Below are 14,278 nucleotides of genomic sequence, written 5' to 3' on the forward strand. Positions count from 1 at the left end.
AGTTATCAGGATTTACATTCAAGAGTATCATATCCCCCCCCCAAAAAAGTAAATGCTCACACAGTCCCCAGAAGAAATCTGAGCTCCCCTGGCTTTACAGACTGCACCACGTTTTCATTTGAGAGTAAGTGCAATGCGCTCGAAATTGCTTCCGAGTTGGTGGCCACAGGCTTGACGATTACAGAATTCAACTGCCTTCAGCCTCGCGTTGTCGAATTGCTGTCTTGGGAAGCTGACCCCACCGTGCGGCCTGCCTGTCCGCTAGCCCTGGTCTGCTCTTGCCTGTCCAGTTGAAGAGGGATTTGAGGGCCGTAAGGCCACGGCAGTGAGGGTGGACAGCCAAGAATATTTAAGAGAGCATTTTCTGGAACCGAGTTTCTGGCTGGAGTGGGGGTGACAGAGGGAGCCTAGATTGCTGGTTTGGCTCATGTGGAGTGTGTCATGCTGGTGGGGCAGCAGCTCTGGGGAGGGATGGTGGTTTCATTTTGTTCCTGTGAGGTTTCAGGTGCTTCCAGAACCTCCGTGTGGAGCCATCCCCACAGGGAGGTCATTCATGTCGCTCTCCTGCTCCAGATCCTACTGCATAAAAATCACATCCTTACTCCCCCACTTGCTGCCAACAGGCACATTGCGAGCAGGTGACAAGCAAGAGAGATCAGAGGCTGCATGGTCGAGCTTAGTGGCCATGTATGTGACCTCCCAGTCGGTTGGTCTGGGCTTAATTCTGGGCCCTGCTACTTCCTGAGTGACCTTGGTCACCTTACTTCATCTCCCTGTCTTTCCCATCTGCAAACCTGGGATGATCATAGTACCTCTCTTGTACCGCTGTTGTGAGGACCAAGCATGTTACTGTGGAGAAAATGCTTAGGATGGAACTGGCTGCTGTGGGCCCTCGGGAAAGAGCCGCTGTGCGTGGCAACCGTCAAACCTTGGCAAGTCTAAATCCAGCTTTAGAGGTTTGTTCCTGAGCACATCAGGTAGAGTAGCAGAACTCTTCCCAGCACGGCTATTTCTGCTTCTGAATTACAGAGTAAGAGAATTGCCATGGCAGCGTGCACTCGGGTCTTAATGAAATTATGGTGTGAAAGCCCTTCCACACACACACACACACACACACACACACACACACAGGTGGACATATATGTAAGACTCGTTCACTGCGGTGCTTGCCCTCGGTGAAGAGGGTTCTGATTATCTAATACCATAGGTATTTATATCAAAATCCTCCAATTGCCCAGGCATAGAAATTAATGGCAGAGGAATGGGGGCAGGTAAAGATGTGGCCACTCTATGATATCTGAATAAGACATAGGCATATCTTATCCATCAATTGTATGTATTACTCTAAAAATAAATAAAGCCTAAATTCATCAGGGAAAAACAGCCCTCATGAACAGTGTGTTTTCTCCTAGAAAGCCCTGTCTGCAGGCAGGGACCTGGGCAGACAACTGTGCAGGGCTTCTAAGGAGCAGGCAAACCATCTTTAGAATTCAGGACCCTACGCTCTTGAACCTGTTGGTCCTCCAAGTCTGACCTTGAAGTTGAACCGTCATCTCTTGCATGACAATTCGATAAAATCTTCAGCATTTAGAATTGACATTCCAGGACTACTGGAGAGAGAGAGAGAAAGAGAGAGAGAGAGAGAGAGAGAGAGAGAGAGAGAGAGGATTTTAGTGGCCTAACAGTTATGATGATTTGTTACTTTGGTTGCCATTCTCTTTATTTTATTTTTGTTTTTTAATTATCACCTGAGGATATTTTTTCATTGATTTTTAGAGAAACTGGAAGAGAGAGAGAAAGACAGAGAGAAATATCCATGTGAGAGAAACACATCAATTGGTTGCCTCCTGCACACACCCCGGCCAGGGTCAGGGCCGGGGAGGAGCCTGCAACTGAAGTATGCGCCTTTGACTAAAATCAAACCTGGGACCCTTGGGTCCACAGCCTGACACTCTATCCACTGAGCCAAACCGGCTAGGGTGTTGCCATTCTCTTTAAATAAAGTATCTTCTGAGGTTTAAAAGACCATGGGATAAGTATATGCAGTATCACTCAATGGATTTCAGGGCTTTTGGGGGGCCACTCACAGCAGTTTGAGCTTTCTAGGATTCCTTCTCTCTATATATTCTCATGTTACCCCTTTTAGTTCTCCTCAGCACCCACTTGAAAAATCTCGCTCCCCCTCATAAAGAAAATTATTTTAGCAGGACTATTTTTAGGGAATACCTCCCACTGTCTGATAGGATGAAACCTTCTCAAGGGTCATTTTCCAGGTAATATCTGCTAACGGGTTATCTAGAGTCTCATACTAATTACACATGAAGTCTGTTAATAATTGAATTCTTATTTGTGGTTACTGTTGTAAAACATGACAGGAGAAATTAAATGTGAGTGACCAAAATTCTAAAACTGTCTTAAACTGCTTCAGAAATGTCCTCTGAGCACTCAGTCACTCTCATTCCTCTTTCATTTTCTTTGCAAACATTTCCTTGGTGCTAACAAGGGCCAAAGGCATCTGCTGATAAATCAATCTCTTCCCACTCCAGTTCTTAGCAAAGAGTGAGAGTCCGGTCCTCATAACACCATGGGCTATGTGAGTGATGAAAGCGGCTTTTCTTTCTGAAATCATCTATGCCACATAGGCCATCAAATGATCACTGTATTTTACGATTCTGTAAAATCTGCAGAAATCATAGCTGTGTTGTGTACAGTGCGGAAGGCTCTGCTAATCCCGGCAGCCACATTCACGCCTGGTGGAGGAGGAACGCCTGTAACTGGAAATCTGACAGGGAAGGAATTTCCAAACAGACTGAAAGCATCTCTGGCCACATAGCATGGGGAACTCAAGCGCCTACAAGAATACTGTTTGTGCTGATCTTTTTTTAGCTTTGCCACGTTTGTGGAAGAATCAGAGAGGAAGGCACCAACATCAGCTCCCCACTAAGTAACCTACACGTGGCGTACTTGAGAGTAACGTGGACTTTCTGCCAAGGGGTACAGGACCTCTCTTATCACCAGCAGTTTTACATCATGTTACCTCCTTTCATTTGAACCTCAAATTTGGTCACAGTCAATTATTACCACAAAAGGAAACCCATAGAAGCTACCTTTGTTTTGCAGTGATTCACGTGGGTGGTATTTTACAGAAATTAAGAGGAACAGGATTCTGCCCTTTGGGAGCTTTTCCTCGTGGCTTTCACACTTTCTGCATATCTGTTTTTACACCTGCTAAACTCCGGCTCAGCCCTAGATGTTTCTCCCCTGTTATTCTTCAACTTCCCCTGTCCTTCCTCCTAAAGGGGGCTCATTGGATGGATGAAACGGCGGTTCTTAAACATAGGCCTGATACACATAGGTCAGTGGTTGGCAAACTCATTAGTCAACAGAGCCAAATATCAACAGTACAACGATTGAATTTTCTTTTGAGAGCCAAATTTATTAAACTTAAACTATATAGGTAGGTACATTGTTATTAACTTAATTAGGGTACTCCTAAGCTGGCCTTTGCTAAAAACGTCCTCAATCTGATTGAGGTAAGTTCGCTGAGGTCGACCCCTTCCAACTCTCCCATCCACACTCATCTTGTATACTTGTTTCGTCTATCTCCTTTCCGAAAACCGACTTCTGCGCATGGGCTATGAAGTTTCAATCGCACTGTACGTGTGTGCCCGCACGTGGTATTTTGTGGAAGAGCCACACTCAAGGGGCCAAAGAGCCACATGTGGCTCGAAAGCCTCGGTTTGCCGACCACTGACATAGGTGAATCATGATCGGCTATTTATTGCAAAGATTTGTCACTTTTGATAATGTTGCCCGCACTCACTTGAATGTCCTTGTGTTTTTGTTTCGTTTTGCTGAGTGGAAGGGAAGGGCATTCAGTTCCAGCAGGAGGTAGAGAAGTTCACATAATCCTAGCCTCTGCCTCCCTTATGGTTCATATGAAGGTCACCCATCATGTGTATTCTGGTGGAGAAAAGGTGGGAAGCTCTGTGACAGAGGGGAACTGGCCATGACCTCTACCTCTGGAAGGTGTTTATCTATCCTCAAGCCCAGGTACTTGAAACTGTGGTGCTTGCACCTGGTTTTCACCTTTGACATTGTCTCCCTAAGACCTTTTATTTGAGACCATGGGTACTGTATTTTTTAAACATTTACAATAAGATGTTCCTAGATTGGTGTGTTCTGGCAGTAATAAAGAAAATGTCTTTGCTAGGCCATCATAGAAATAATCCTTAAATGATTCTTGAATCACCAATTAGTCATGTTAAACTTATTGGTAAGTCAAGGCAATTAAATTCAAGTCTAAGATTTATTAAGCACCTACTATGTTTCAAGTGCCATGCAAGACAACAGAGATAAGACAGTATACTTTTGTTCTTGGCAAAGAAGACAAACATAATAATCTGTGCCCTGATCAAGTTTACAGTCATTCTGAGTTGGACACAATCCAACTCTTTTTTTTTTTTTTCAGCCCACTGCCCTCCCGCCTCCATGTCTCCTTTTTGAAAAATTAGGGAGTAGTCTTGCCTCAGCCATTGTAGTGGCTGGATCTCAATGAGACCCCACTTTCTCTTTTTATTCCTCCACCCAGCTACCCACTCGCAACCCCTAAACACACCTGACCCTCTGTGGTTATTGGGGATGTTAGTGGGTTTTCTCTTTATGTTAAACTCCCTTGAACACATTCACTAGACCTTTATGGAGCTCTTATGATGCGCAAAGGCCAGTGCCAAGCTCTGCGGGAGATACCAGACGTATGAGGCTCAGTTCCTTCCTTCAGGATGCTTGTGCTCCAGGCCAGTAGATAAACTAGCCACAGGGAGGGGGAAGATGATGAGGTGAGAATCATTGGCTGTAGTAAGTTCAGAAGAAAGAGGTGTTCTTTTCATTTGAGGGAGAAGAGAAGGTGAAATGCAAGGAGAGATGGGACGATTCAAAATAGCTCATGCCCCTTCATCTATTCCAGCAAGTATAGTAAGTATGGCCATCTCATCCCTCACTAAAATGCTTTTCCAGTGACTCAGTTCACCCAATACTGAGCCCTTTCCCAATATAGGATTGTCTTACCAAATATGGGAGCATACCTTCCATCCTGCCATAAATTGAAGACTGTTGGTGCCCAGGGGCTGGCTCTCTGACCCACGTCGCCTCTGAGATTCAGCCCCTTCTTTGTTTAATGAAAAGTAGTGACATACCAAAATGGCAAAAGGAGGAAAACCTCATATAAAGAAAGTGATCCTTATTGTTTCTTCACATGTCTGTATCATATAGCTTTCTCACATTTAGACTGAAAGGTCAACTTTCATTATTGCATGCATCTATGTGATTGACAACCGTATGTCCGAGATAGTTCCTGTGAGATTTCAGAGCAAAATCTGAATCCTTTTGGCCTCAACAATGAGCCTAAGCAAAACTAAAATAAAAAAGTAAATAGTGAAAAATGTGAAAATTTAAAAATATAGATCTTTTCATGGCAACTTCCTCAAAGAGTTATAATATAAAGAAAGCAAACATAGGCTTATTTCTCTTCCCTTAAGTAAATATGATTCCTGGATGAGATTTTCAATGGGAAATTGATTTTAAGAAAAACAATAACACCCACAGATGAAGCTCAGGAGGTCACATGGAAAATGAGGGGCCTGGAAGTTCTGATACATCTTCTGTTTGGACCCTTTTTTGCATCAACATCTTCAGAGGAAGCTGCTGCTGAGTTCCTCGGAGTCGACTCAAAGCACTGGTCCCTGGGATATGCATTTCTTAGCCCTCAGAATGGGTTGGTTTCTGTGCTTTCCTGCAAATACAAAATTTCACCCAAATAAAGACAGGATGAAAAGGGAAACTCAAGATTAACAAGGCTAAAATTTCAGCTCTGTTTTCATCTACCCTTTTCCTTTCAAATTCCTTGTTAATGAGGAGGGCTTTTTTTTCTGTTTAAAAATCATTCACACATACGCGTGCATGCGTGTGTGTGTGTGTGTGTGTGTGTGTGTGTGTGTAATTATTCAGAAGCACTTCTCTGTTGTTCCGGAGAAAGTCTGTAGAAAATGCTTACTTTTGAGCAAAAAGTTATTATCAACAACAGCCACTCCCCTCCCCCCAATAAAAAAAGACAAATCCTCCTAGCTCCCTTTGAACCTTAAACGGTGTTTTTATAGGCCAGCCCATTGTTTTCCTTCTCTCTGAAAAATGTAAAGCCATAACTGTTGTGATGAGTTCTACAGAGTAAGACGCTTTCCACGATTTCATTTCTTGACAAAGAACAGCTACTTTACTCAGTCTCTGCCACATGTGAGCACTCTCCCAGGCAGAGAGCCTGCGCTTGGAGGAACAGCATCTTGAACTCTGCCCCTCTGCCCAGGGGGACCCCGCCCTCGCCCTGAGAGGTGGAGGAGTCGCAGGGGCGAGGTGTGGGGAAAGAGATAGCAACTGTCCCCATGGGCACTGACCTGGTGGCTCTCGGGGTGGCTTCTGCCCTGTCGCCACTTGATCTGGGTTTTCTCTCCAAAAGTAAAAAAAGTAAAATTAAAAAACAAGGCGTGCCTGTCTTTTATAATGTTCTGTTTTAAGAGAGAAACCTCCAGGGAGAGAACAGGACCCTAAAAGTCCGAGGCCTGGAATTCCTCCTTTCTCTCTTTCCATTTTAAACAGGAAGCATCCAGGCTAAGAGGGCCCGCAGGGAGCGCCGGCTGTGTGTTCATTTTAAAGCAGATAATGTTTGTGTGTTGCAAATGTCAGTGATTTATCCCACGGGCTTAAAATGAGTGCAGAAAAACCACATGTTTCACTTCATGCGGAGAAAAGCTCCAGTAGATTTTGAGGGAAGGCACAGGTTAAGGATTTTTTTTTTAAGTTTTTCAGAAATCTCCAACATGAACCCCAGGAAATAGAAATGAGTGGGGGGGGGGGGGGGGCGGTGGCGAGGGCCTTCAAAATATTTTATGGTAAAAGATAAAATGAATGCTGGAAGTTTCCTAAATCAGAAATAAAATTCTCAGGGAGAGGGGAGAAATCCTGGTCCCTCATTTCCCCTGGCTGGGGTGACAGGCGAGATCGTGCCCGATTTGTCACGGGCGATTTAAAATAGAGCGAAGCGCACGGCACTGAATCATCGCCGTTGACGTTATAATAACTTGTACGTAAACAATTTAATTTTTTTATCTGAAAACTCTCACGGACTAAATTACCCCGTGCTCGAAGGCCTATCTGTCATTGTTATACATAGCCAAATTAAGACGCCAAGAAGTGGAGAGAGAATCCTATTGTTCATCTTTATAAATGCGCTCACGTGCTGCTCAGCACCTGCTCGGAGCCCGGCGCTGGTCAAACCTGCATGGATCTGAGGGGCTGGCAGAGCTGGGTTTGCATCAGCCTGCAGATGACAGGGTGATCCTGACCCGCATGACGGGGTTTGATTAGCCACAGACTCTGTTCTCACAGCGCCGCCATTGCTTTCAAGGGTTCAACCAGCCTGTACGCTGATGTTGGAGAGCTTTTCATTAATTGTGATTGTTGCTGTTTTCCTTTAAAAATATGTTAAAAGGCGGGGAGTGGGGAAAGCGAGGAGGATCTGGGGCGATGGTGGTGTACATGCGCACGGAAGGTTTGTGGGAGTTAAGAGCCGCAAACAGAAGGCATCTGTTTAGCCCCGGGCTGGGTAAGATGTGGTCATGTGTTTGGAGACGGGTTGCTTCTGGGATGGCAAGTGGATCAGAAGAAGCTGTTGTCTTAGCGGAGGATCCAGACGGGGTCGCTTTCTGTTGGCGTTTGTTCTCGCCCCTGACCTTCCTGCGTGCCTCCCGGTTACGCTGTGTAACCTACAGCTGGTTTGGCTTTTCCTGCGCTGCTACCGGCCTGGCGCTTCTCGGCTTTGCTGGGGGATTGCTTTCATCAGAGTTCCAGGGGAGCAGGTCCCAGCTCTGGGTTAGGACCTCTTCTAGGAAATGGAGAGAGGGGAGGGCACACTGATCCCCACCGGGAGGTGGCAGAAGACCCAAGGGGTAGACCAAGACGGTGGCCATGTAAAGAGCACCAAAGACCGAGGAGAGAAGCGAGGGTGAGCCATGGGAGCCTGATGGCTCCGAGGAACCTGGATGTTTCTGCCATCGTACGTGGGACTGGCTTCAAGCAGGCAGAGGAGGAGAGGGTGGAATGTTCACAGCCTTAGAGAGCCCAGCTCTGCCTTGTTTAGGAAACTAGTTGGCCGCTAGGATCAAGGCCAGCCTCAGAGGATTTAAACAAGTGGAAGCATATTTCTCTCTCATGTACCAACCTGAGCGTACGCAGTCCTGGCTGATCTGATGGCTCCGAGGTGTCAGGGAGCCAGGCTCCTGCCTTCCTCAGCCCATGGCTTGCTCTTTGTGGTCTGCAATGGCCACTCCAATGGCCACCAGGAAGGAGACAGGGAAGAGGAAGGTTCCCTCTCTTCTGTGTACGGGCACATTCACTTCTGCCACACCCACCTGTTCTCCTAAATCCTGGGGGAAGTTCTCAGCCTCTGGGTGGTGACAGTAGGGGGCTGGTACACAGGCTTGTCTAAAGCTTACATTCAAGGGGCTCTTCATTGCCGCTTGGCTTGTCGGGACCTCTATCGTGCATACGTGGGGAATGTGTCTTCAGCGGGGCAGCCAGCCAAGTAACTACTGACATGTGTCTACTCTTCTCTTCCCAGGGGAGGACCCACCGATCCCGCAGACTACCTGACAGCAGCACCCCGAGGGCTCTACAAGGAGAGGGAGCTCCCATACTACCCAGGGCCTCATCCCTTGCATCCGCCCAAAGGGAGCTACCCCCGCCCCCCAGATCTGAGGGTCACAGATCTCCGGTATCCCCAGTACTACCCACCCCCACCGGCCCCCCAGCACAAAGGACCCTTCCGCCAAGATGTCCCGCCCTCGCCCCCTCAGCACCACAGAGTACCAGCCTATCAGGAAATGGGCAGGCCAGGCCCCCGAGGGGGCAGCCCAGACCAGTACCCCTACCGGACCCAGGACCCCCGGCAGAAGAACCCCATGACTGCAGCCGTGTAGCCCAACACCACCAAGCCCAGCACAGCCCAGAAAGGAAGACAGCTAACATCGCCCTTCCTCAAAGCCTTCTTCCTGTTAAGACTTGTCCTGCGTACAGATTAGGTTTTTTGATTGAGAATGTAACACCTGACTGCTAATTAGAGGGAAAAAGAAGGAACAGGAGTTTTTGGAGGGGAAATGTCCAGAGAAAGAGGAAGGATGGGCCATAAAAACAATACTGCCTGATATTTGAAGTACGTTTAGAACGGTTAACGTCCATGAGTGGCATTTGAACAAGCAAATCACAAAGAAGATACCCTCAGCGTTGGCAGCGTGGAGCAGCTGCTGCCCTGGATCGTCTCCATTCAGAAGCTAAGCTCCAACCACTGTATTAAGTCGGAGGAGTGCCTGCAAACATGGGCGTCTTAAGTGAGTAGTTTTTCAATGAGAAAGGAAACAGCAAGCTTGACTTGTGATCGCCTTGGAACGTTTTCTACCCAGAGGAAGACCGCATCTCTTTACTTGTAGAATTTCTCAGGTTCCTGGTACCATTCATGTGGTATAAGTGTTTCACGTTTCCTCACTTTTGTATAAAAATAAGATGCGAATGCAGTATTAGTGTCCTGGGAGAATGTGCAAAGCTAGTCGGAACTTCCAGAAGGAATCTATCTATTCCAAGGACCACAGTGCCCAGGTTGAGGGCTGAAATTCCCGTGGTCCTCACTTTTCTTCCTCCCATGTCCCAAGCACAATGGCATGGGGACACATGGTTTCAGAGTCACCCACAGGTCTGCTGCCTGTAATTATTAGAACTGGGGCCTCTGCTTTAAGCCTCCCATTGGAGGACTAGAATGTACTTGAGAAAAAGAGGGCCCATGGACTAGGCCACAGGGGAAGCAATGCCCTGGAGGTGCCAATTCTAGACCCAGTGCCAAACAGTGCCATCTGGACCCCGGGGACAGGGAGGGCTGACTGTGGCCTTCGGAGATTGAGAACCAGCAGGTAGTGGATGGTGGTGGGTGACCCATGTGTGTGTGTGTGAGCGTGTGTGTGTGTGTGTGTGTCTGTGTGCGCGCGCGCGTGATTAGCAGTATGGAGAATAAAAGATAAAAGTGCTTTCTGGAAAATTTGATGAATAAGGGAATAATAAAGGGGGGAAAAAAGAAAACAGAAGGGATGGGAAGGGAGAAGACACATAAAATGAGGTCATTCTGTATCTGCTGTATTTCATTCACAAAAGTCAGGACAAGATAAAGGCCAAGATGGCCAATTGGGAAATGAAGGTCTATGTTTTTGAAAAGCTGAACCCCACATCCAAGACACATCCCAATTGCTTTTGAGCTTTGCAGCTATTTTTCCATTTTTTTTTCAATAGAACATCTAAAACTTACAACTTGACCCAAATGAGAATGCAAACAAAAGACTGAGCAATGGTCAAACCTGGAGCGGCAGACATACTTTAGGCATTTTCACATTCCTTCTTTATTCCCTTCCCAAAATAAAAATGTCTTGAGTTTAATTTAGAGGTATTTTGGTTGATATATTAGAATATCTCTGACTGATAGGATTTAATAAATTATAGTATTATTGAATATATAGAGTATCCATCTAGCCCAGTTTAGTCTTATTTTTTTTAATTTAAAATAGAGTTAAGTTACCAAGAATGATGTGACTGCTGGTTTTAGATTTAAATGGTGTTACTTACTGGACTTTAAGAGGTATCGTTTTCTAAACTACAATTACTTATGGCCCTCTTGAGAATAGACCTTCAAGATTTCTTTCCCTCTCTCATCTCTCTTAAGCCTTTAGATCCTTTGCAATTTGTGCAAAGAGGTTGAGGATCTCCAGCCCTGCTTACCTGGAGTGCAGGTGAGCTGTAGGGCTTCCCTGCCCACATGCTGAATGCTGCCTTCCCCTCAATCTAAATAAACCTTCAAGAAGAAAGTGATAAGGTGATGATAATGCAACTTGGTTTGAAGCATTGAAAATCAGCTCTTCAGTATGTCCCATAGTTTAACCAAATGTCTGTGGACTACTGGACATAGACCAGCCAGAAGGCAGCTTCTGGACTAAGGCCAAGACTCACAAGAGGTCGCCCAAGGGAAGTAGCATGAAGAGAAATTCTCTGTGCATTGGAGGAGTGGTCTTTGTAGGAAGAAAGCCCATATTTTCACCCCGTTGCCGCCTTGTGAGCACAATACCCCCTGCAGGCAGGCTCAGGGTAAGTTGCTCCAAGCATGGTTTTGTGTTGTATACACAGTAAAACAGCTGCTAATCCTGAGAGGCAGCCAATGATGTGAAGGTACTATTAAGGTGAACCACAAAATGATTATAGCAGTTTTCTCTTCTTGCCTGAAGCATAACACATGCCCCGTTGACCCTGCCCGAAAGAACCCAATATTATGTGTAGACAGAGGTCCCGTCAAGCCAAGCAACAATTAAGAGCAGCTTGAATGTAAGGTTTATAAATGCCTTTGTAGCAACCCTCACCACCCCAAAGTTACAGAACTCTCCAGTATTTAAGGGAACAGGTTGTTTAGAGTATTTAGAAGACCAGGCTATAATCAGTAGGTACCCAGTAGCAGAAAATAGTTCTGCCAGTTTAGGGCCTTGGAAAAACTCAACCACGTGTCTCTTTGTATCTCAGAACGCTAATACCATCAAACACACACACACACACACGCACACACACACAAACAACACACACACACACACACAGCGCCCCCAGGAATGATGGCACAGGGAGCTGCAAATCCATCGACATACACCCACCTGACTTGTGATCTGACTGCTGGGTCATTTATGCCTTGAAAATGATGCTTTTGGCTTCAAGTCACTAGATATTTGAAAGGACTCTGTTTTTGTCCCTTTTTACAGGAGTAGAGAAATGAAAGGAGAAAACCACTGAAAAATTTTAGATGCAGGAGAATTTAGTCCTCTGCCAGGGAGAGAAACACAATATTTCATTAGCCTGTCGTGTCATTGGCTGTGGTAGTATCACTCTTGGTACAATAATTGCTCCCCCACTATATCAAATCAGTAGATGAAAGGCAAGCTCAAAGGAACATTTACTTAAATCACAATTGAGTAACGAACAAAAATTGGAAAAAAATTACTGTGAAGCTCATTATTCTTGGATTTTTTGGTCTGTATGCATTAAACACCACCACCACCACCACCCCCCCCCCCCACCACCACCACCACCACCCCTGCATATCACATCATGGAGCAAAGATCCTATAATCAAGAGCATGGTGAGATCCACAGACCCACGGTCACAACTGCCTGGTAGAAGAGATTTGAGACTTCACTGTAGCTTTATTTTTGCCACCAAACTCAATAAAAGTAAAACATGGCTGGTTATTTTTTCCAAAGATTCATGAACTGCTTGCAGTAAACCTATTTTCTGAAGGAAGTCTAGCTAGCAACTTTTGGAGTTGTCATGCCTAGGGCTCGTAGGCGTAGAGATCAAGCCCTCAAGAGCATTTATCCTCCTGACCTGTAACCACCACATGTATTTTCTTCGGAGGAACATCCTAGCATTTCAGGGGGATAAAGAGATCTGGAGAATTTGGTGTGGAGAGGAATGTGTGTCTTTAAAATCCCCATCAGCATTAAACTCTGAAATCCACAAAGAATGGCCTTCAACTTGGTGCAAATCGGGCGGACACCTACTGCTTTCTGAGTCCAAGCAAAACAGAAAGTCCAGATTTAGCACAATTAGGCAGGAGGGAGTTGGGTTCAGAAACAGCCCACAGAACTATTTCTCTGCACTCCCAGTTTGCACTGACTTAGGTAGAAATGATGCCACAATGAGACCACAAAGAGGATTCTCCATAAGATACCCCTACAAAGTCACCTTTCCGATAAAAAGGAGAATAAAAGTTAGATATCTAAAGTAAGCCTAGACTCTCACACGCAGCTACGACTTCTAAGTGAAACTCTTTCTCTCTCCTGTCCTAAAATAGTAATAGAATCACTCACCGCCTGACTTACAAAGATGGGCTTAACTACCAAGCCGAGCGGAGAGTGAACTAACCCCAGACTGTCCTGACTCAGCTCTTTGAGACAGTTCTGTTCCATCTATGCTGACTGCAGTGCCGTTTACTACTGGAACATAAAAACAAAACCTGCTGTTGATGCAGTCACTTTTTCTAGTGTCTTCCTGTGCTTCTGTGATACCAAGTCTGTTCTGAATATAAAATATGTGAATCATGTTTTGGCATATGAGGGTGGAGAATAAATTCTTTGCAGACTTTTTAAAACGAATCCATTTGTACCAGAGAAAACATTTTGGATGTTGTTATATATGAATACACAAAATTTTCTTGTTTTATTTTGCATTAAAATAAAGCTTTATTCAGTCAGTAAGATGTCAGAGTCTTGGTTTTCACCCACCACCGGTTTTAGGATCTGATGAATGAATGGGTTGGTCTGGTCCTGCTTACCCTTGAACAGCAATGTCACAGGGCAGAAGACACAAGGAATAAGGTTGTGTCACATGCTGGGCTCCCCGAGAAACAGATGCTGAAATGAAGGTGAGTCAGCAGGATGTCTATTTGGGAGCCCACTTGGGTTCAGTGTCTATAGGAGGCAGTGAAGGAAGCTGGATGGGGCAGAGGGAGAAGCTGACCTGCAATGCACTCCAACTTGGGCCTCAGCCACAGGGAAATTTGGAGCTACGGTGGCCCTGCAGAGTTGTCCCAAGTGGGACAAGGGAGCTAGGCCTTTATCCCACTGTGTTGGTCAGTGGATATGGGCCACCCCTGGAAGGAGGTGAGACCCAGGACCAGGTGAGGCAATCCCCAAAGAGGGCCGACAGCAGGAGGTCATCTTTGGGAGGTATTCACAGTGATTGGTAGAAGAGTTGTCTATTGCTGAAATGGGGTCAGGGAGTACATCAAAGCATCCACGACAACGCCCAACGCTATTGAACTCTCATGCTGGACACACTCTTTCCTTGTCTACAGAAGCATGATTCTGAGTTGATTCTCCTTGAGACCATCCCTTTATTGGCTTATTCTCAGGCCTCCCCACACTCTCTCTTGCATGTTCATCTATAGCCAAGGTTTCCACTACGTGTCTAGACCTATTTGCTCACCATCGCCAACTCAGACATGTCTCCTGAGCACTTGGGTCTCCCCTTTCCTACTGGACATCACCACCTGGACTTTCCACAGGCCCTTGAACTCAACATGCCCGCACTGGAACATAAGCTTGTAAAGAAACCTGTGTCATATGACCCTGTCCTGGCCATTGGCACCACCCTGTTC

General features: G+C 45.9%; 1 protein-coding gene across 1 annotated transcript in view; it reads left to right on the forward strand.

The window, feature by feature from the left end:
• The window catches only part of PARD3B (par-3 family cell polarity regulator beta), a 907,609-nt gene extending 894,237 nt beyond the window's left edge, over window positions 1-13,372 (forward strand). The window contains exon 23 of the mRNA XM_070421939.1: window positions 8,669-13,372. Within this exon, the coding sequence (XP_070278040.1) occupies window positions 8,669-9,026 (358 nt within the window). The 3' untranslated portion in view covers window positions 9,027-13,372. The remainder of the gene's footprint in view (window positions 1-8,668) is intronic.
• Window positions 13,373-14,278: the final 906 nt, after the last annotated feature.

The sequence above is a fragment of the Myotis yumanensis genome, unplaced genomic scaffold (genome assembly GCF_028538775.1).
Source record: "Myotis yumanensis isolate MYYU_CA2020_CCGP unplaced genomic scaffold, mMyoYum1.0.hap1 SCAF_8, whole genome shotgun sequence".
In the NCBI taxonomy this organism is placed as follows: Eukaryota; Metazoa; Chordata; class Mammalia; order Chiroptera; family Vespertilionidae; genus Myotis; species Myotis yumanensis.